At 38.4% G+C, this 23,992-nt stretch overlaps 1 protein-coding gene across 2 annotated transcripts in view; it reads right to left on the bottom strand.

Moving 5' to 3' along the window:
- The window catches only part of Ptn (pleiotrophin), a 101,585-nt gene that overhangs the window by 5,652 nt on the left and 71,941 nt on the right, over positions 1-23,992 (bottom strand). For both annotated transcript variants that reach the window (XM_013505032.1, XM_013505031.1), the window contains exons 2-4: positions 23,471-23,586; positions 22,133-22,306; positions 19,807-19,968 (exon numbers count right to left, since the gene is read on the bottom strand). In XM_013505032.1, coding sequence (XP_013360486.1) covers positions 19,807-19,968; positions 22,133-22,306; positions 23,471-23,585 — 451 coding nt within the window. In that variant the 5' untranslated portion in view covers position 23,586. The remainder of the gene's footprint in view (positions 1-19,806; positions 19,969-22,132; positions 22,307-23,470; positions 23,587-23,992) is intronic.

The raw sequence follows: 23,992 nt of genomic DNA, 5'->3' as shown, positions 1-23,992 counted from the left end.
ATGGATGGTTAGAGGAGACAGGGGAGGGGAAAGAGATTTAAAAAGAATTAGACATGTTACTTTTGGCACCACTTCCCCATGAGAAAGGCAACCATTTCTACAACCACATATTGCTTACAATAAAAATTAATTAAAAACATCATTGTCTTTCATCATAAAATGTAAAGTTCCATCTTTACCATATTCTCCAGAAAACTCAAAATTTAAATTCAAATAAATTCTATCAATGCATAGCAACTTCTGATAGGAAGGAAGAAAGGCACTGAAAAGAATGAAGAAGAATATGATCCATGCTACAGTAAATTCTGAGTCCCCTTATTTATTTATTCTAAGGAGAAAACAGGGCTGGAGATTTAGCTCAGCAGCACGGCGCCTGCCTGGCAAGCGCAAGGTCATGAGTTCGATTCCTGGTACCGGAAAAAAATAAACAAAAATAAACAAAACAAGAGAAAACAAAATCTGTAGACAATGAAGCATTAAGGGACATGAAAACCCTGATCCAGTGAGAAAATGAGGAAATAGTAAAGTTTTCTTAGGATCATAATGAGAGAAATTTCCTATCTTAGGGAATTGATCCTCAGGGATATCTGCCACTTATCAGCTCTGTGATTTAGGGGAAATCAGTCATTGTGCATCTGATTCCTATAAACTTGTAGAAAAACCAGTAACCTCTCATAGTGCCATGAGGAGGCCCATGTGAGATAAGAAACTTTCAAATCCCATTTTACTATCGATACAACCCCAAAACTCATGTATTGGTTGAGAAACTATGACTCAGTAGCCATTAAGCATCAAGTAAAATTCTGGATACTGGAATATAATGCTGAATAGAACAAAATTCTGCTGTTATAGAGCTCATATTACAAGTTATGCTTTCATGAATTGCTGTATGTGAGTCTTTTAGAATTATAAAGTATTTTAAACGCATACATTTATCTTAAAGATCATGGATAAGTAGCTACTATTATATGGCTTGACACCCATTTCTCTTCTGCTGACTTATTATTAGTATCCAGATGCATGTGATATAAAATATAGCGTATGCACAGGCAAATGAATTACAAGGGAGAAAAATGTATAATTGATAGCCTAAAGAAAAAAGATAATTTCTCCCCCACGGAGTTATTTTCTTCTTTTAAAAAAATCAATTACTGGGTTTGCTTTGGCAGCACATACTCTAAAACTGGAAAGATATGGAGAAGATTAGCGTAGCGCCTGCACAAGGATGACATGCAAATTCATGAAATGTTCCATAATTTTCAGGAACAGGACAAGGACGTCCACTGTCACAGTTCTACTAAACATAGTTCTGGAAACACTAGACAGAGCAATTAGACAAGACAGAGAAATAAAATGAATAAGGATAGGAAAGGAAGAAGTTAAAATACCATTATTCGCTGGTGACATGATACTCTATATAGAAGACCCCAACAACTCCACCAAAAGACTTCTAGATTTAATCATCAAATTCAGTAGCGTAGGTGGATACAGAGTCAACACTCAAAAATCAATAGCATTCCTGTACATAAAGAACAAACTCATTGAGAGAGAAATTAAGGAAATCACACCCTTCACAATAGCATCCAAAAATAAAATACTTAGGAATCAATCTAACAAAGGAAGTAAAAGACTATATATTGAAAATTACACTACTCTGAAAAATGAGATAAAAAGGATATCAGAAAATAGAAAGATATTCCTTGCTCATGGATAGGAAAAACCGACATAGTGAAAATGACCATACTCCTAAAATTGTTATATAGATCTAAGGCAATCCTGGTCAAAATACCATTAGCAGAGTTCAGTGAACTAGAAAAAAATTTCCTAAAATTCATTTGGAACCAGAAGAGACCTAGAATAGCAAAGGTAATCCTGGGCAACAAAGGCAAGGCAGGGGGCATCACAATCCCTTACCTGAAATATAGTACAAAACTACTGTGATAAAATTAGCAAAAAAATAGATCTGAGGACTAGTGGAGCAGTTTAGAAGATGCAGACAGAACTTTAAACACACTCAGCCACTTTATCATTGACAAAGGGGGAAAATATATTCACTGGAAAAAGGTAGCCTCTTTCATAAAGGGCTGGAAAAACTGGCTTTTCACATGTCAAAGACTAAAATTAGACCCACGTCAATCATCATGCACTAAACTAAAGTCAAAATGGTTCAAAGATCTAAATATTAAAACAGAAACACTAAGTCTGCTGGAAGAGAAAGTATGTAGAAATCTTGAAGACATAGATGTTGGTAGAGAGGTCATGAACCAAACACAGACTGCATGGGAAATACTTCAAAGAATGAACAACTGGGATCTCATCTTATTAAAATGCTTTTGCACATCTAAAGAAATCGGCAGCAGAGTGAAAGACAACCCAAGAGTGGGAAAAATTTTAACCAGTTGTCTTTCAGACAAAAGACTTGTATCTAGAACATATAAAGAACTGAAAAAACTCAGACCCCCCCCCCGCCACCAAACTCAAAGACCCAAACCAAAAATGGGCATCTGAAATGATTACACAATTCTCAGAAGAAAACATACAAGTGGCAAATAAATATATGAAAACATGTTCAACATCACTGGTCATTTGAGAGATGCAAATCAAAACAACTCTGAAATTCCATCTCACACCAGAAAGAATGACTGTCATCAAGAAATCAACCAGTAACAAATGCTACAGGTGTTGTGGGGGGAAAAGGAACGCTTCTCCACTGTGGTTGGGAGTGTAGAGTGGTACAACCACTGTGGAAATTAGTGTGGAGATTCTGCAGAAAACTAGGATTAGAGGTCCCATTCAATTCAGCTATTCCCCTTCTGGGTATTGTGCCAAAAGAATTAAAAAAAACATCATACCACAGTGATATATGTGCACCCATGTTTATAGCAGCACAATTTGTAATAGTTAAATCTTGGAAACAACCCAAATGTACATTAGTGAAGGAATGGATGAAAAAGTTGTAGTATTTTTATACAATGGAGTACTACTCAGCCATAAAGAAGGATAAATTTGAGATTTTTATAAGTAAATGAATGCACCTAGAGACCATACTCATAAGTGAACTAAATCAGACTCACATGTGTAAACATCATATTGTCTCCCTGGTGTGAGAAATTGAACAAGTAAATAAAGTCTGAGATGCATAATGGATATTGTGAAATGGGAAGAAATTATTCAAAAAGACAAAGGAATTAGGATAGGTAAAAGGGGAAAAGACAGTAGGGAAAAGGGAAAAAATGTAAGTCTGTTATACTACTAGTGTCTCTTAGCTCATTACAAAGGAAGGTTTGGGGTAATATCAACCGAAGAAATTTTATGCCCATATCTTGTACCCTGAGCAACTACTTTAAAAATAACAGTATGTAATGTATTAATTATTGTTGTTCTTCTATTATTTTGTTATGAAATTTTGTTTTACCTTTTTTCATAAAATAAAAAAACAAATACTTTTCTGTTTGAAATGCAAAACAAATTCATAGGGAAAGTATATACATATATTAATATAAATTACCCATAATTTCACAATATTAAAACATTTGGTAGTGTGTTCTATTTATATTTTCTTTCTATGACTTTAATTAGGAATATGTTGACAGTTGATATAATATTTTACTTTAAAAATGCAACTGCATTTCTTTTCCATGCCATTGGCTATATTCTGAAACATGACTAAGCAGTATTCCTTTATGTCATCTGCCTTATATATTTTTGGTAACCTTTCTTCTTCTTTGGTAGGTCACTTGAATTGCTCTCATATTTTCTTATTATAAATAATGGTGCAATGCTGTTTTTGCTGTCAAATTATTGTACATTTTTCTTAGCATAGATTATTATAAGAAGATTTACTGAACTGCAGACTGGGGTCTTTGTAAATCTCTAGATTTATATTAGCAAGTTCATGCTTTAAAAGGAAGTACTAATGTAAATTCTCATTAGTAATTTATATGACAGTCTGTAATAGTAAACTTGCTATAGAAAGGCAAATAATCAAACAATATGTGTCATCTCTTTTCCATCTATTCGCAGTGCTTTAAGAACAGGATTATCACGCAGCTGGCGCGCGCACACACACACACACACACACACACACACACACACGCGCGCGCGCACACGCACCTTAAATTAGGGAAACCTTAAAGAAATAGAGTTGAAAGTGGGCCTTGGAGAATGGCATCAATTTAAATGTGTTTTGAAGACAGGGTTGATGCTTTTCCGAGAAGTGGAAAGGTTAAGATTTCTAGAGCAAGCTTATCTTATTTTCTCAGTGAAAGGTCTCGCTTTGAAGTTTTTCAGCAGGCTTGCTGTATAGCCAAAAAACTAAAAGGAAAACTAGGAGATTAAATGATTGAGGAGAGCCCAGATGCTTACTGAGTCAAACTTTTGTTTGCTGCTGACAAGTAAAATAGCTTTGGGTCATTAAAGCAATGGGAGAAAATATTGATTAGAATAGAAATGAAAGATTTTCACCAGGTAGGAGGTAAAAATTTATATCTGAGGAAACTAAGAACATTCAGAAATGCACCCTACAGTTCCAGAGGTCAAGGGACCCATGGATGAGGACATCTGGAGACCTGTCATCTACACCAGACAAATTCACTCTGAAAATGGCTGAATAGGACACAAGACCTCACGGAAAGAAAAGGATCAAATCATCATTGAACACAGCAATCACAGTGTAAACAGAATCCCATGGCTGGATATCCCCAAGATCCTTTTCTTGTTAATTAGCTCTATCATCACCCAGAAACACCTAAACCCTCGTACCATAGCAGCTATGCCTCAGAATTGATAGTAAGTCTTGTTGAATCATAAACGTACCCACTTAAAGACACACCTATAATTCAGGTACTAGTTGGCTAGTCTTCTTAACACGCCCGATTCATTATATTCCCAAATGTTTCCACTCAGACTTAAGTAGCATATGTCAAATGTTACAATATAGGAAACATTTTCTACTTGAAAATCACAGAATACTATTTTTTTTTAAATTTCTTGAATATGTTCTTCAAAGTTATGGTTGTGTCCAATGCCTGGATAATCAGTTTGCTTCTCCTTTGATGTCTCACATTGTAGTACCACTGGATCCATTTCCTGTGGTATGGACTTCCATGCATTTATTTCTAGGGGTATGAATGGGATACATGCAGCATGCATGCATGCATACATACATACATACACATGATACATGAACAAAATATATAATGAAAGTTCAAGTAAAAAATTTCTACAGTAAAAGATACATTGGTATTAATCTCCTTCAAAATACTCCCTCTCACTTCAAACACCTTTACCCGATTGTTCTTGCACTTCTGAAACAGTTCTGGGAGTCCTCTTTTGAGAGTGTCCTTAGGAGGTATGATCAAAAATATAGTGAATGCCCTTGCTTGGTGCCATTTGTTTCAAAAGCAGTTCTGTAAAAACACTACAGTCTGTCTTATGTGCTTGTGTGTCCTCTAGAACTTTGAGACTTCTGGCTTTACTCCAAAATAAAACTAAACATGAAAGGTAAATATTTTGAACTGATTCAGGACATAGAGACAGCCATGACAGCACAGCTAAAGACCCTCAGGAAAGAAGACTCCAGAACTGCTTCAGAAGTGCAAGAACAAGGCGGTAAAGGTGTTTGAAGGGAGAGGGAGTATTTTGAAGGAGATTAATACCAATGTATCTTTTACTGTAGACATTTTTTACTTGAACTTTCATTGTATATTTTGAAAGTGGCAACAAGAAAGGAATCATTTAAAGTGTGTCTGAAGCGAGGAGCAATATTTTGAAGGGGATAAATGCCAATGTATCTTTCACTGTAACAAATTTTAGTAAATATCCACTGTATTTTTTATTACACCTCATACACAGATATGTGTACCTAGCATTGACCCATAGTGCTAGGCATGAGATGGTCTCCTCCCACGCATCTGTTCTTTCCCTCAGCATCTCTCTCCTTTCCACTCATTTCCTATTGCCTAACACCCTCCACTCCCTCCCAGCTATCTGCTCTTCCACACGTGTTTGCTTTCTATTAAGTGTATGTGATTAAAAAGATAGTCTACATCTATGTCTAGACACAAACTAAGCATATTTTTACCACTTCAGGAACCTCTATTTTGCTTCTACTTGTTTTGTTTTAAGCGACGGCTTAGCTTTAAACAGCATCTTCTCAAAATAGAAAGTTCAGCTGTGTGAGTGTTGGTAAGTGATGCAGATATAACTGACATTTTAGTGGAGGAAATGCAGAAATGTATTTCATCAGCCAAACAGCACAAATTCCAAAGTCCCTAAACATGTCAGTTGTCATCCAAAGCAACTCACCCAGCATCAATAAGCTAATGTAAGGGAATAATAACCCATATATCATAGTAATAAATAATAAGTAATTATAATAGTATTAAATAAATCACCTAATTTAATGTTATAACCTTGCGCCACATTGCTGTTTTGTATGTGCCTGAGTAGCCATGATAAACAAGTTGTGCTGTGGAATTTCTCTTGGGTCTTTGTGACCTGACTGTTATGCTGTACTGATAAACATGTTGTGTTAGACCAAGGTAATGTTCCCTTAAAAGGACATAATAAAAGAACCAGCTGTCCTTGTGCAACTGAGCAAAGCGCCACCTGCCTGATCTGCTTTCCTATCACCCTATCCCCGCCCTTCTTGCGGTTTTTGTGCTTAAATTCAGAGCGCTTAGTCTGTGAGGCGCGCATTCTCGGGATCGATCCCAAGAGTCTGCATCAGCCAGGCCTAAAATAAACACCTTTGCCTCCCAAATTTGGAGTCTCCGAGTCTTGGCTTCCCACGGGGGTCATGAGACCACCACATTTAAAATCATGTAAACATTGGGTAATCAGAAATTCCAGTCTACAGTCTTTTCAGCCACTTTCTCCTCAAGTCTCCCAATTTTCCTTTCTTTAGGGAGAGCAGCTAAAGTATCTTTTTGCTCTTCTAGTTCTTCATGATATTGTACTCACATGTTATAGTAAGGAGTAGACAAACCAGCCATGCTTGGGTGTGTTGATAGAAAAATTTAAAAGCATTTTTCTACTAAGTAGAAAATCACCAAGTTAAAGGCTGAGGCAGGAGGATCATGAGTTTGAGCCCACCCTGGGCAACTTCACGACTTAGGAGCACCCTGTCTCAAAATTTTAAAAAGAAATTTTTTTTTCAAAGTCTGAAGATGGAGCTCCATGATAAAGCCCTGGGATTCATCCTCAGTACCACAAAAGGAAAAAAACACCAAGTTAAGGTCTCATCTTTAGTCCAACACATTTGCATCATCCTTGTGTGTTAGTTACACCTATACATACACACGTACACATACGCATGCACACACATACACACACACACATGCTATAGATGAGAAATTAATGAGTTCTCTTATTCCACAAAAGCTTCTGCCATTTCCTCAATCAGTGGGTCCCTTTGGAGGCCTTCCACTTGCTGACGGTGACCTCCCTGGTCATGCTCATTGACTGACTTCTTCAATCCCAAAAAGAATGATGATCTCTGATATAACGTCTAAATATTTAATACGAGATTACTTCTGTAATAATAAGTTCACAGGTAAAAATTTGCCTTGTTATATAATATTAAAAGTTATCTAGTAGCCTCTCTCAGGCATGACATGTACTATAAGCTCTAATAAAGAGTTCCCACTTAGCCATCACTATTTGCATTTACCATACCAGTTGCCCATAACATGACCATTGCTACGAGGAAAAGCTTGCATAAAATTTTAGTCAGTATAGCATCAAAAATAGTCCCTTTTTGCTTCCAAATAGATGCTTCTTTTTTTTAAATTTTTAATTTTAAAGAAAATAGCACAAAAAAAGAATAACAGCAAAATACAAACAAAACAAAGCAAGGACATTAAAAATGATACGAGGTTTCAAACCAAATGATAGGGAACAAGAGTGGCTGTTACATTACATATTGTTATCTTCAACAAAGTTGCTCAGGTCACCAAATGTAAGAAGATTGATCAAATCATTAAAGAGAATAAAAACCCAAAATGTACAACAGATAATATGAAAGTGAAAGAAATTGCCCAAAGGAAGGAACAACTGGGATGATGGAAAGAAGAAAAAGAAAGTACTAAGGCATCATATATATATATATATATATATATATATATATGGATTGGTGGCATAACTGTACTGCTGGTGTCTGATGGTTTGTGGAGGGGAACAGTTAATGATTACAAGTTGGGTTTTTTTTTATGTTGACCAATTTTTCATGCTGGTATCTCATAATTGAGCAACTTATGTGATGACAACAATTTGCAGTATAACCATTGGTGAATTCCTACAACCCTGTTTAGTGACACTATGTATTGCCTCTAATGTTCTTTTAAATTATTATTTTCTTATTCTCCTTTTTTGGAAAAATTATAGACGTAGATAGAATCAGTTTTTGTGGCTAAATTAGTCCCTCCCAAAATTCTGTGCCTAAATCTTAACTCCGGTACCCTACTGTGTGAATATACCCTGAGAGAGAGACTTTGAAGAGATAATTAGGTTAAAACAAGGTCATCAGGATGAATCACAGCCCAGCATGATTGGTGTCCTTAAAAGATCAAGTCTGAACGCAGACATACAAGTTTGGAGAGTGTTATGGCTTGTGTCTGGGTGTCCCCCCAAAGCCTCATGCGGCCATGGGGCAGGCTTTTAGAGTTTGATTGATTATGGGTCTGAGAGCTACACCCGCCCTGGGGTGGATAGTTTGCATATGTAAGGGAGAGGGAGAGGGTGCCTCTGGCCATTTCCACCCTTGTGTGTGTTTGTTGCTTTGCTGTGTTCTGTGCCAGGAGCTGTAGCCCTCTGCCATGTGCCAGTCTGCCTTGTAACCTGCCAAGTATGGACTAAAACCTCCACAAACTGTAAGCAAAATAAACCTTTCTTCTTTAATTTTGGGTGTCAGGTATTTTGTCCCAGCAATGAGAAAAAAGTAACCAAGACAGGGAGACACAAGGAGAGATGGCCACCTGCAAGCCAAAAGGAATGTCCTTAGCAGACCAGCCCTGCCAACCCTTTGATCTTGTACTTTTGCTACCAGAACTGTGTTTTTGTTTTTGTTTTTTTGTTTTTTTTTTTTTTGGTTTTTTTTTTTTTTTTTTGGTTTTTCTCCGGTACCGGGAACCGAACTCACGACCTTGCGCTTGCCAGGCAGGCGCTTTTGCCGCTGAGCTAAATCCCCAGCCCCGCTACCAGAACTGTGAAGAAAAACATTTGTGTAGCGTAAAATACCTAGTATTTGATGCCTAGCAAACTCACACAATGGTGAATTAGATTTCAGAACATCTCTTGCATGTATATCCTTCAATCCTCATTCACATCTAAAACCCTTGTTCATTTTTTCTCACTTGTCCTCCAAAATTTACAGCCAATTTTAAATTTCCAATCCTTTAAATATGTGAGTGTAGTGCTATATAATAAAGATTTTGTGTTCGTTAGTGGCCTTACATATATGCACGCTGCATTAATCTTTTCAGTCATCTACACACCTGTCTTCCATACCTGTTCCAAGCAGGTAAGACACCCAGCACTGTCTAAAGCAGTGGCACACGCTACACGTACAGGGCTTTCCCTGCGCTTCCTTACCGACTTTCTGCAGCAACTGAATTTATTACCTTTGTGTGTCTGGATGAAGGTCTGAAAACAATGTTTTTCTATTTCCTGAAGAATGAAAATAATTCCTAAAAGCCTTGCCAGAAAGAGTATCATGGATGTGTTAACAGTCTGTAAGTATCTCCAAGCCTCATCTTCTATGTGTCTGAGCAATGGGGCACTAGGAAAATCTTTGCCTGCTTCATGCCCTTTGGATTTCTGATGAGCTTTTCCACAAATATTGTTTACTCCTCTAGAAAAAGCCTTCATTTTTTGTTCACAGCCTCTGGGCGCGGAGCACCAGCCAGCAGCCTGCTTTGATTTCCCTGTGGGCTCCCAGAGGCTGTGCTTCAGTGCAGAGCTAAGCAGGGCCACGGCGAGGGACGTGCCGAGCTTCCCCCATCAGAGCTGGTTACCAGGACGTGGTGCCTCAGGTCCTGGTGAAGCACCTGAGTCAGGCTCAAACTCACAGTAGGGAGGAGATGATCACAATTCCAGCCCAGCATCCAGCTTGGGAAGATGCTGGGTGTAACTGGGCACTCACACCCATGTTTCCTACTTTGAAGAAATGTAGCCCCCTTGTAGGACCCAATTTGAGAAATAAAGCACTAAAAGTTGTCATTTGACTTCAGAGCAATGTAAGGGTGAACCTAGACTCCAAATATATGAAGGTTTTAGAATTATTGAAAGAAAACTAAATTATTATTTGGGGTTTTTTTAAATTTTGTTTTTAGGGTTTTTTGTTTTGTTTTGTTTTGCTTTGCTTTCCTTTTAGACTATCCAAAGAGATCTTGAGGAAGCACAGGCTTGGGAAGCACTGATATAAGAGAAAAAACTCTGGAAACCAACAGTCCTGACTTCAAGTCTGCATGAACTTCTATACGTTGCAATCTTAGTGTCCTATATTCTGAAATATGAGTAAGACGCCTCCAGGCTGCCCTTAGGATTAAGAGATGATGACTGCCAAGTGCTGAGCACAGTTGATGCCTGTCTTCTTGTAAATATTCAGTAACTAAGAGCAAGATTTTTGATGTTCAGTCAATGAAAACAGACACTGCATAAAGCAGCAGGAGAAATTCTCAATTCAGAAGTTAGAACGGAAAAATTCAAAAGCTTCAGGGAATGAAAATTGGGTTCAGCAACTCAGCAAGTAATTAATGTGAACATTGTTCTGTTACGCTGCCTTCCTTAGTACTAATTATAATATGGCTGTTTTCTGTGTGCACAGCTAATGAGCCTCCAAGCGTGGAATTTACCCAGGGAGATGAAAGCAGACACACAGTGTGAAGTAAACCCTACGGATATTTAGAGTTCTTAATTCTCACATCTGTCCTGGAAATTAGGACCAAAAATCCCGTACTAAGGATGGAAGTGAAACACCATCCAGATAATTTATGATGTAAACTATCCCCCGAAAGCCTCATGTGTTCAGAGGTGGGGCTTTTGCAAAGTAATTTGACTATCAGGCAGTATACTCATCGATGGATTAATCCATTCAAAAGTTCATAGCTCAGTGTGGTGTTAGGAGATGGGACCTCCTAACTGGGAGCAGGACTCGGATGGATACATTCTTCTCCCAGGCTAGGTTTGTCTCTTTCTGCTTCCTTGCTGTCAAGGATTGAATAGCTTTCCTCTGCCATGCCATCCTGCCTTGGAGCCAGCCAGCCATGGACTGACACTTCCAAAACTATAAGCCAAAATAAATCTCCCTTAAATCATGAGTGTTGTGTATTTTTTCCCACCAATGGGAAAACAACAAATACATGGTTCTTTTCTTGTTGAACTCCTGAACTTTAACACAGATTTATCAACACATCTGAAGCCAGTGAATGAATAATGTGTTCCTGAGAGCCAGATCAGGACAAGTTAGCCAAATACATCATTCATTCATTCATTCATTCCTTCAAGTCAGTACTCTTCACAGAGCTCCTCTCATGGACTACAGCCTACAAGGCACAATAATTTCACAAAGAGTCTCCATGCTACAAGAGGCAAATATGCCATAACAATGTATCATGAAGGCCTTATCCAAGGAATGACCCCTCTCAGAGAAGGCAGTGACTTAATGTTTGGAAAGAGAAGTCTGGCAATTTTAACTCTGATCTCTTTTCTAGTCCTTGAGCAAAAAATTTCTTTTGGCTTTAGGGACTTTGAATTTCCTCTTGTTTCATCTGTAGCATTAGCAGGGCCAGCCTCTTCTCTATCTTCAAGAAGTTCAAAAGATATCTTCTGAAAAAGACTTCCTCTGGCTACTCTCCAAACTACTCCTTCCCAGGTACTCTATGGCTTGGCCCAGTTTAGTTTTCAAGGTTTCTTACTCTAATATTCACCTATAATTGTAATTATTATTATTTTCCTTCGAATTTCATGAGTTATTCATCACCCTTAGAGCACAGCAGTTAGAGGGAAAGACAGTGGTTTGATTAATATCGTTATCACTTGGCACACGATGTAGAATATTGGGGTGCATCCCTTCATGCTGCTGCACTGCAAGAGCATGAAGGTCATCAATGCTGACTTTAGAACATCATACTAACTCAGTGAATATTTAATGATTGAACAAGTAGGTTTTACAGAAAGAGCAAGAAGGCATGAAGAATAAAAGGAAAACTCCAGATTGTGAGAACAGTTGAGTAAAATAGATGCCAAAGACATCATGGTCCATTCATGCACCTCCTAAAGTTTGAGAGTTTGGTAGGCAAGAATATATAAACAATGGGTCCAATCAGTGCAACACATAAGCAGCTGCTTCACTAAAGATTTGGTATTCATCTGAAACTCACTACTGTTTTGAACAAGAAACTTGATATCCGTATTGGATAGACAAAGGGAAAGGAGCTGTATATAATGCAGGAGATCTGGAGTCAGTATAGCTTATATTTAAACTCTGTCCTCTCTGATCATTAGCTGCATAACCATGCCCTGAGTAGGTAGCTTCTCCAAAGCCTCAGTTTCCTCACAGGTAAAATTTCAGATGATAATAATAACTTTAGAATTTTTTGAATATTTGATGATATTATATACAAATAATGTTTTAAAATATTTATACATTAGATTCTCAAAAATTATTAGCTATGGTTACTGTTGTTGTGATCATCATGAATTCTTCTTTTACCTGAAAAGGACTGAAATACCTACCTCCAGAAATCCACTTGGCAAAAAGGAAGGAGTCTCAAAAACAACACCCATTTTCCAAGCATTTTAACCTACAGTCCCGCAGTTCATCTTGACCATCATACTACCAGGGATTTGTTGTCAACTCTAGTTTACAGAAGATGAAACATAGTCAAGTAAGAAAGGAACTGGATTAGATCTTCTCATTTCAAGTATAATATCATGAGACAGGAAATAAACTATAGGTGCCAAAAGACATTTCCTAGGCAGCTTTCCAAAACAGAGCAGCAAGATGGCAAAACTTTTAGAAATAGCTGGTCGGGGTGGAGGAGGGTTCCTGTGAGCAGGGACATTTAACAGGGATGATTACAGTTTAAGTATGGCAGATAGCAAGAGGGATGAACATTCATTCATAAACCACCTAGGTGTAACATAGACATCCATCTATGTGCGTTCCTCTCTGCCTGTCCCAAGAACCATTTGGGAATGCCCCTTTGCCAGGGACAATAAAAAGGAAATACAAACTTTGAGACCAAGTGGAAAGTGAGTTTTTCCTCTGATCAAGAACAGAACAAAGCACCTTGTTGCTGACTCTCGGCTCTAATGCAAAGTCAGGAGACATCAAGAAGCCCTCACCCCATTCCTAGTCAGGGGAAGGAGCACTTCCCAGTAGCCTGTGCTGGGACTCTGGCTCCTTACCCCTCCCCACATGGCACACAGCCCCTCAGCTTAGTGCAGCCATCTACACAGTGCTACTAGGTTCCTTCCCGAGGGACACCAGTTCACAGAACGTAGAATGAAACGTTAAAGAACTTCTTTTATCTTTAAATGAACTAACAAAGCAATCTATTTAGTGGGGAAAGAACTGAGAATGCTGGGAATATCCCCTGAGTGACCCCTTTGCCCATTTAATACTAAGTTGCCCCAAGCTGTGTCCCACATGCAGTGAAGCCTTGCACTGAAACTTGCTGCTCTTTTGATCTTTAAAGATGAATCATGAGACCTCAGAGAGGGCTAGGCAGCTGTCCAAAACAGAGCAGCAAGATGGCAAAACTTTCAGAAATAGCTGGGGGGCTGTATTATGATATTGTGAGCAGGGACATTTAACAAGGATGACTAGTTTAAGTGTAGCAGATAGCAAGAAGGATGAACATTGATTCCTGACCCGCCGCAACATAGACATCTGTCCATGTGCTGCCACTTCCGCCTGTTCTAGGAACTATTTCAGAAAGTCCCTCTGACAGTGAAACCCAGAGGCTATCATATACACTGTGCTGGCTTTTCAAAACCAAAAGGTGCTTCGAAATTACCCCTTAGTTATACATCTTATTTAGAAAGCAACAACTGATAACTCTCATATGAACAATAATAGAAAATCCTAGGATGGTCTAAGATGATCATTAGCCAACAGCCCCTATGGTGCCAGGAAAGATATGGATTCCTTGGAGCCTCCCATAGGAGCCCCAGCTCCAAAGTTGGCTTGGCTTTGCACTGGGGGACCAGTGCCTCCTCTGAGAGCTTCACAGGCCACAAACATGGAGCTGGTTGGAGGACTGTGGGGACCCTATAGATGGGTCCCTCCTGGGACCTACAGGAGGTCCCCCTTGTCCCATTCGTGTTCTAATTCCACAGTGCACACATCTCTAAGCAGACAACTGCAAGACATATGCTGCTTGGAAAAGAGTTACTTGCCCTCCAGAGTCCTCTGCACTGAGGCTTTCTACAGAGCTGTCAGCATCCACTACCTTCCACTTTCCTTACTCCATAGATCATTTAGGCCCACAGGGGAAAAAAATTGGTGGCCCAAAAAGGAGAGACCTAACTCTCTTTACAGTGGTGCACTCAACTGTTCCAATTAAATTCCTCTGGGCAACTTTTTCCACTATGACGTGGCAGCAATGCTGCACCTAGTCCAAGAGAAGCCAGTTGAGTCCACCGCATGTTCTCATAATGCTGCCCGCTTGGGCAGATCAGCTCACTACAGCAAGTGGAGACCCTTTCTGTACCCCTTCTTCTGCTTAGAGATGTAGTCTGGAAAGTCAGCACGCATGCTCCAACTCCCTTTCAGCAGGATTTCCTATGTGGCCTGGTTTCTATCAAGGAGGCACACATAAATGAGATGTGGAGATAATAAAAGTGAAGACCTCATCGCACAATTCAAAGGTGGAGATTGTCTGGTTAGGAGGGATACCTATGGTGGAAGTTGCAGTGTTTGACTCTTTGCTCGATACTGCTAAACCATGGGTAATTTCAACAGAAGAGTTCCTGCCAGATCAGTCACATGTGGTGTCATTAAATATTTCCCCTGAGCCTGTTGCCTTTGGCTGCATTATTCCTAGCCTTGAAGCATCCAAGCAAGACCCTCTTGTCCTCCTGGAGAGTCTTTGAACTATATGATACCCTTGAGTAGACCCCCTTCTACTTAACTAGCTAGTGTTGATCTTCCTGCTCCTGAAACCCTCTGATTAATTAAAGTTCTTTATCTCTTTTCCTAAGAACATAAACACTGAAGTTTCTAAAACAATTATTCACTATTTTATCCATGCTAGACTTTTGTAATAGTGAAGTAAATTCTGGTTACAATCTACCAGTCAAACACTGATTCTTTTTGAGGCCAATGTTGCCTTGATTCAGAGAAAAGCTGCATTCCAAATAGGTATCTTCCTGTTGTTATTTCTATACAAGAATAGCAATGCTTTCTTCTTCCAGGTATATAATATACAAGCAGCTGGTGCAAAGCTCTCCCTGGTGGGGTTTGTATGCAAGAAGTTCTTTAGGTGAGGTGCTCAACTGTGACACCCAGTATCCCTGAAATGATGCATTGAGGCAAGAGGGCAGAGCTTACGCACTACAGATAGTTCTCCTTTAACGTCCTGCTTCAGGACTATTTGGTCTTATGACACAGGAACTTGAGCATACTGTACAGTGCAGTACTGTAGTTTTATTTCTGTTATACATTACAGTGCCATATATAAGTTATGCAAATGAAACCAAAGTCATCAAGTTGGAATTTCTTTTGACCATGTCTTTGTTCTAAATATGGTAATGTACAAACTGTAAGCAATTCTCCATTTAGCGACCAATTCACCTAATAGCCTAGCTGCAGGAACAGAACTCAGTAGTTAAACAAGGAATATCTGTATGATAAAGCACCAAAAGGCACTCTTTAACACTTTTCAGAGGTAATGTTACACTGAACTGGATGAATTTGAAGGCAGTTTTCTACCCAAGTGGGATATTTAGAAAGTTCTCAATATTTAGATGGCAGCTCTAGGTACGGAGCTTCTCTCTATTTCCTAATCAAATATTTTAATCTTTTAGCTTTATTAGTAGTGCCACCAAGAAACTTTTCAGTATTTCCTCACTTTAATGGGGAATACTCACAACTTACCAATGGCTTTATATTCCATTTGTAAAAGTATATGTTTCACACTAGAAATCAAGCAGTTTTAATTTCAATCCAGTTCCAATTCCCAAAATAAAAGAGATATAAAGTAAAACCAGTAAGACTTAAGAGTTTTCTAAAATGAAAGCAAATAAACAAGGAATACAAACAAAAATGAGCATAATCATGTGTTTAAAAGGATGCATAATGATATTGGGGTAAGGTGGGACTTTTTAGTTGTGAATCTACAGCTAGATTATATGAAATAGTTAAATTATATAATAATAATAATAATAATAATAATCATGGGTTCTTCACAACCATACTATCCTATGATGTTTACTTTGGAAAGTCTGAAAATAGTGAAAAATGACTTTCTAATACAATAGATCCCATGAAATAAGACAAAAAAGAAGAAAACATCCCACCAAACAGAATGAAAGCTTTCTGTGTCCTCCTTTGTTATAAGAATACTACATCCAATAATAGACAAGCTTCCTAGAAGCTGGCCATGTAATGATTGTAGGCAAATAAAAAAAAAAGGAAAAAACAACCCCGGACAAGAGTTTAGAATTCCAGAGGTGGCATGGTGCAGTTAAGAAACCGTAGGATTGACGATGTCAGCCTAACTATGGATTCTAATCATGGATCCGGGAGTCACAAGATTCAAAGTGCCTGGTAAGTTGTTAAACCTCTCTGAGCTTATGCTTTCTCATCCTAAGGAGGATAAATACAATTTACTGCAAATGGTTGCATAGAGATGCATTTATCTCTATAAATTTGTTTACTGCATAGAGATATAAATTAAATGTATTTATTGTGTAGAGATACAAATTAAATGATAAAGGGTTCATAACATGGTGCCCATGTGAAATCAGTGCCTTCTTTCTGTACTGAATGAAAACAAGTAAAAGCATTGAGACCTCACTCTTTTCTCAATAAAGAAAGAAAGAAAATTATCCGTCATTATATCACTTCGAGAAAAGTTCAGTAAATAGCTATTACAATTTCTACTAGGTTTGGGTGGATTTCATGAGCAAAAACTTTTCGTTTAGCATTTATTTATTACGTGAACATTTTTCAGCACCTCCTATGTGTTACTACTTGTTCTAGGCTCAAAAGACACAATGAAGAATAGAACAGAACAGAATGAATTTCCCTCTGATCTGAAATTTAAAATCTGCTCTGTCTCCCAGAATTGTCTTACAAATAATATAGAAAATGTCTTCTTCCATTTGCCATATGAGTACTGGGTCTTTGATTGTTTTGATCAGTCTTACATTCCTATGTCTGGTGGACTAAGCAACTTCGTTCAAGGTAAAGGTATGTAATGTAGCAACCATTGTTAATTCCTATCATTTTGTTTTGCAGTCATGTATCGTTTCTGTTGTTTTTGTGTTTTGACTTCGTCTTCATTGTTGTTTTGTTAGTGTTTTTAATTTTTAAAAGAAAAAAAAGAAAGCTCATTTTCTCCTGCTTCGGAAGAAAAGAATACGCATAGCAGTCAGATCTTATCAACATGTGCTTCCAGTGAGACATCAGCAGGATACAAAGAAGAGCAGGAATGTAAAGTTAGCTAAATCTTGGCTCTTACTTCCTACAGACATAGCCACAGGCAAAGAAATTAACCAGTTGTCTTCAATTTCTTTATGATGAGATTAACCTGTAAGTATATGTGGGAGCTTATGAGATAATATCTGTCATAAACATTAGAGGAGTGTGCAGGAGTAGAAACACAGTCATGATAACCATAGTTTTATGTTAGCATCATTTTCCTTTCCAATAATTAGAAGAAAATGAGCCATTTCAAGGTTACAGATTCACAAAAAGAAACCTGTAAAGTAAGTAAATACATCTCATGCAGCTAGAATGAAAGCTTTCTGTGTCCTCCTTTGTTATAAGAATACTACATCCAATAATAGACAAGCTTCTTAGAAGCATGTAATTGCAGTAAACTGTAATTAAAATGTAATCTTCCTTTTATGCATAATATGCCTTTGTTAAAACTAACCAATCTTTCCTTGCTCAAGAAAGGAGGGGTTTATTAATGTCATTTTGGCACTAAAGAGGCTGTACAAAGAATAGTCTTATTGTACAAATTGAGCTGGGCAATGTATCAGATTTTCTTAATGGAAGCACACATATTGCTTGATATATTTTTTGTAGTTTAAATAAAATGTAACAGGTGGAATATTTTAATTATACTTACTTCTGTACAGGTAATTCTGGATGGATATTAATGTATTTACCAAATATTTTGTGGTCCTTTATTAGTCATGTCTTATTTATTCCAAACTTTTAAACATTTTCTGTAGTCACTGAACTCTACCTTCCCCTCACCCAATGACTTTACCACTTTTTCTTCCTTTTATTAATCTGCAATCTCTTTCCCACTGTCCTAAGGACACTCTGTATGTGTGTGTGTGTGTGTGTGTGTGTGTATGTGTGTGTGTGTGTGTGTAAATCTCTTAATGGATTTCCTACTAGAATATTAGCAGCTCTTAATTTTTGCTGGCGTATTGGAACTTCCTAGGGAGTATTTCAGTTTGTAAAACTAATGATGATTTTGCTAGTCTGGTTATACCTGAGCAGTGGAAATTTTGTAAGTTTCCCAGAAAAAAATTAGAGGTTGAGCATCACTGTACTAGAACAAGACCTTAATTTGTTTTCTGTTCTACATGTATGCTGAATATTTTGGCTCAGTAGCTGGTTTGAAAATAAATTAACTTGAGGATGATTTCTGAGTTCTTCCATTTAAGGAAATGTTTCACTGAATGGCTATTATTACTGATTGTAACAAGATCCCTGTGGTCCCTTTCAAAGTGGCACTTAGAAAGTTGTTCCTAATGCCCACCACACCAACCCCAGCCATCCTCTATGTCTTGAAAATACACCCTGAAACAATAAAACAGTGATTATCAAAATATAAAAGTGAAAGAACCTATTTCCAAACACTGTCACATCCAAGGAACTAAAGGACAGGTCTTCAACATTTGAATTTACAGAAGCCATGATTCAACTCATAATACTTACAAAATAAAAGAATTTAATGCCTCCTTGACTTCTCTCAAGTGGAATTATATCTATGTGAAACTATGGTTTACCTTCTGCAGTACGAAAACAAAGTCTGACTTTCTGGAAAAGAGTACTCTACATAATTTTTAAATTCTGTGATGGATATATTTGTTGAGTTAAGTCATCTCAGAAAAATTTCTAAGTCTCTGAAAAAAGGTTGAGAAATACAGACTCTACCAAGTAATGTGGTGAAGGAAGGGAAATGTAAAATACTTGTTCTGAGTTCATGAAAATAATAGTTCAGATAATCTGGAAGAAAAAGTTGGGTTTAACATTTTCTGCCTCAAGCAGAAAATCCATGAGATTGTTTGTCTGGTCGGCATCTATTTTCTCTTCAGAGTTCAGAATACCTGTTCACCTTACAACAACTATCTTAATTGCTATATCTTCCTAAGTTATATGTGTATTAAAATATCACACTCATACTCCGCATGATACAGAGGACTTCAATTTGAGCTCTTTGAACTCATAGACTGCCCATTACAAAGTACATTTGTGATGTTAAATATATTAGCACTTTTCGATCACCTTTTGAAGGTAAATCTCTGAACATTTCCTTCTAAAAAATGTGAGTTTCCTCATACTGCATGAGCCCATCATCCCATTTACATTGTGGAATAGTGGCAGGGACCCACCTTGAGGCTTGGACTTGGTCAGTTTGCCACAGGGCTTGGAGATGGTGACTGTCTTCTGGCAATCAGCATTGTGGAGGGCTCGCTTCAGACTCCCAGTTCTGGTCTTCAGGGCCGTATTCAGGTCACATTCTCCCCAGGCTTGGAACTGGTATTTGCACTCAGCTAAAGGCATGAGAAGATCAAAGAGAAATCCTTGAACTAGCCTATTGTGGTGGCACTATAATAAAAGCACGCTTTGGTTGTTAACACTTTGCGTTTGCATATAGAGTTTCATGAAGTCATAAAAAATAACAGAGGTATTCCACACACTCCTCATGCTCTACTCCCAGCCAGGTGTGGTGTCTTGCATAGCTATTGACTCATAGCACCACCATGAAACTGATACAAACACATTCCAAGAGCTTGTTGAGACCGCATCACTTTCATATGCACTCACTTGTGCATTAGAATGTACCTTGTTTCTGCACAGTTTATCGTGTGTAGAAACACATGGGCATCATCCTCTATGTACACAACCATCACAACACAAGGGGCACAGGATTCACCTTTTAAACCACACTCTTCCCTCTTCCTTCCTCCATGACAACCAAAACGCTGCTCTCCATCACTATAATTCCATCATCTTAAAATATTATATGAATGGAATTAGTTTGTGAACTTTTGACATTAGCATTTTTAACTTAGCATAATTTCCTGTAGATCCACGCACACCAAGTATATCAATAGTCTTTCTTCTATATTTGTGAGGACTGTTCCAAAACATGGATATACCACAGTTCTTTTTTAACTACATCTGGGTTATTTCTAGCTTTGAAACTACTATCTACACTCAAGCATGGGTTTTTAAGGAAAGGTAAGTTTTCATTCTCTGGGATAAATGCCTAAGAAAGTACTGGGTTGCATGGTAAACTCATGTTTAGTTCTGTAAAACACTGGCATACACTTTTCCAGTATGGCTGTACCATTTTACATTTCCAGCAATATATGAGGGATGTAGTTCTGTGTTCTCCTTTGCATTTTATCACATCCTTATCTAGCCACTATGCCACGTCTGTAGCAGTCTTATTAGAGGTTGAATTTCTAGTTCCTTAATGGGGAAAAGAAGTTGAACATCCTTGTATATATTTATTTGCTTTCTATAGATCAGTGATGGCAAACCTTTTAGAGCTTCTGATGGTAAGAAACAGCTCGCTGTGGCACGTGTGCCATAGGTTCGCCACCACTGCTACAGACACGCTTTAGTAAAATGTGGTTTGCCTCCTTTATTACTGGATTGTTTTTTTACTGTTGAGTTTTGAAAATTATTTATATATTTCAGACTTAAATCTTTTAAGACACATCATAAAATCCTTGTATAGGTGAGTTCTGAAGGTGCCCATATACAATTTAGGAACAAATGAACAAATGTTTTTAAACTTTACTGCAGCTTAATAACACTTACTGCTGCTCAAAAACATACCCCAAAGATTACAGAGCATGGAAAAGATTCATATGAGCATATCCACGGTCCTGATTCACTTGCTGGCAGGCCATAATGCACTTCCTTATAACAGAGGGACAACATTGGGGCATAATGTCCCACTATGGTCAAGAAAGGCAAAAAGACTGCATTATAAGAAAAAAAGTTTATCTAGGAGTTTAAAACTTATTTAAAGTAGAAAGTTTTCAAAGAACTTGTCTCCAGTAGGAAGATCAGGCCAGCCTTAGGCTGACAGTAGTCAGTGCGAGAGAAATCTCTCAAAAATGGCCATAAACAGGCCTGCTGGGCTCAATAAGGAAATCTGTGAATGTGTGCGGATGGTGGGGAGGGAACAAAAAAGTGAAAGTGACTCAGATAATGACAAGAATGAGAAAAGTAGAAAGGAAAAGACAGGGAATTTTGAAATAGAAAAAAGAAAAGGGAGAGAATACAGACAAATGAATATTACTGGAAGGGATTCCATGCACAGTTTATGTCTCTACAAGGCAGTGGTTCTCAGTCCTGGATGATTTTTACACCCAGGGGACATTTGGCCATACATAGCACAAATATTTTTAGTTTTCACAAGTAGTGTGGGTGGGAGTGTGAGTGGAAACTAATGCATAGAAGCCAGGGATGGTGCCAGATATCCTACAGCACAGAAGACAGACCCTAATGTGGCCCAAAATGTCACCAGTGCTGAAGCTGGGAACTCCTGAGTTGAGGCAAAGTGGCCATTCACCTTCTGTCTGACAAAATGAAATTATTTAAAGTAAGTAGAATTGATTCCAAAAAGACATTTGGTGAAAACCTTACAGGATTATCTCAGAGCAGGAGGTTGGGTCAATAGGACAGGGTGAGACTTACCTCCAAATTGCTTCTTCCAGTTGCAGGGGATCTTACATCTCTGGGTCTTCATGGTTTGCTTGCACTCCGCACCAGAGCGAGTGCCCTCCCGGGTGCCCAGCCCACAGTCGCCACTGGTGGGCACACACACGCTCCACTGCCATTCTCCACAGTCTGACTTCTTCACTTTTTTTTCTAGAAGGAAGAAGCCAAAACTAACCAACATCTAGACAACGTTAACCCCTAGTTATAACCATGTTCCACATAGCACCATGCTGGTAGGGTGTGTGCTTCTTACCCATCTCTTTGCTGCCTAGAGAGCAGACAGAGACCAGCCCAATAACTGAATCAATAACACATCAAGAGAATGGAGAAGGAATACTAAGGAAGAAACTAGAACCAATAGTAATTTAACTCTTATGTAGGCCAAAATCGTTCTAAGTGACTTACTGACATGTCCTTGTAGGAGCCACCATTTCTATTAAAAAAAAAAAACATTCAAAAGTAATTCCATGTAAAAACTGAGAACACATTCTATTAGAAGCAACAGTGAGATTAGCTCTCTCCCTGTAAAAATTTTCTTTGTCTTGAAAAATGGAAGAATATAATAGACATATGGCTCATTATAGACTCAGACAGAATCCCAGGTTCACAGACTATGTGTGGCTGTGGAAAAGGCATAGAATGCCTTTCTATCCATTACTTCCTTTGTAAATCTAAGATTTTTTAAAAAGTCCTTGGATGGTGTGATTTGAAGAAGAGGGATAACATAAGCAAATGGTGGCTAATCTAATAACTATTATTTCTAACAGTGTTTCTCATTAATTTTTTTTGCACCAGGAATTGAACCCAGGACCTTGCCCTTGCCAGGCAGGTGCTGTGCTGCTGAGCTATACCCTTGGCCCTTTTTCACTATTTTTAGGCTTAACTATTTTAAACTGTTTTTTCTTTAATAGAATCTCCTGATTGTCAGTCAGTGGTTTCTGTCTAGTGAACTCTAACACAATCACTTTCCAGAATTTACAGTGGACAAAAAAATAAGAGGACTGTGTCTTGGGTTTCTCAACATAATGAGAAGGAAGGAAGGAATGAAGGAAAGAAGGAATGAAGGAACAAAGGAAGGAAGGAAGAGGGTGGAGGGAAAAAGGGAGGAATGGAGGCATTGAGGGAAGGAAGGAAAGGAAAGGGAAGGGAAGGGAAGGAAAGGAAAGGAAGGGAACAAAAGGGAAGGGAAGGGAAGGGAAGGGAAGGGAAGGGAAGGGAAGGGAAGGGAAGGGAAGGGAAGGGAAAGATAAAAGTGGGTAGCTGGGCTGGATAGACACTAATCACCAAAGCAACCCTTTAAACTCTGCTGCTTACCTGCTTTCTCTTTCTTCCCCGCCTGGACAGTGTCCACAGTTGCCAAAATGAAAATGAATGCCAAGAAGGCAGCGGCAAATTTTCGACGCTGCTGCTGGTACTGTTGGGACTGCATTCTAGGGATAAACAGAGAAAAGGAAGAAGGTCATGTCAACCTAATCAGGGAAGGAGACTCACTGAACTCCTTGATGAAAGGCTCCACCTTGCACTTCCAGAACGCTGAGTTTCAGGACGAGGTAGATCAGTTGTCCTTAGCAAAATGTCATCATCTCGCCTCAATAGCCACTAGCCTGAGTGTTTTTCTGCAGTCAGTCATGTATTTGCTGACAAAATGGAACCGTTCTCTTCAGGTAAGACCTCACAGCCATTTCATAAGTATGATGCTGGGATTAGGGAAGCAGAAGAAATCTCAAGGTATGGTTTTTAGCAGGCTACACAGCCAGCCTTGATGGTAGTATCATCGGATAATACCAACAACTACAGCTATCTTCAGAATTCATAATCATTCCTAGAAACCACTGT

The sequence above is a fragment of the Chinchilla lanigera genome, unplaced genomic scaffold, assembly GCF_000276665.1.
Source record: "Chinchilla lanigera isolate Chin_1 unplaced genomic scaffold, ChiLan1.0 scaffold00093, whole genome shotgun sequence".
Classification (NCBI taxonomy): Eukaryota; Metazoa; Chordata; class Mammalia; order Rodentia; family Chinchillidae; genus Chinchilla; species Chinchilla lanigera.
Note: the sequence above shows the minus strand (reverse complement) of the source record. Positions and strands in the feature narration are given on the sequence as shown.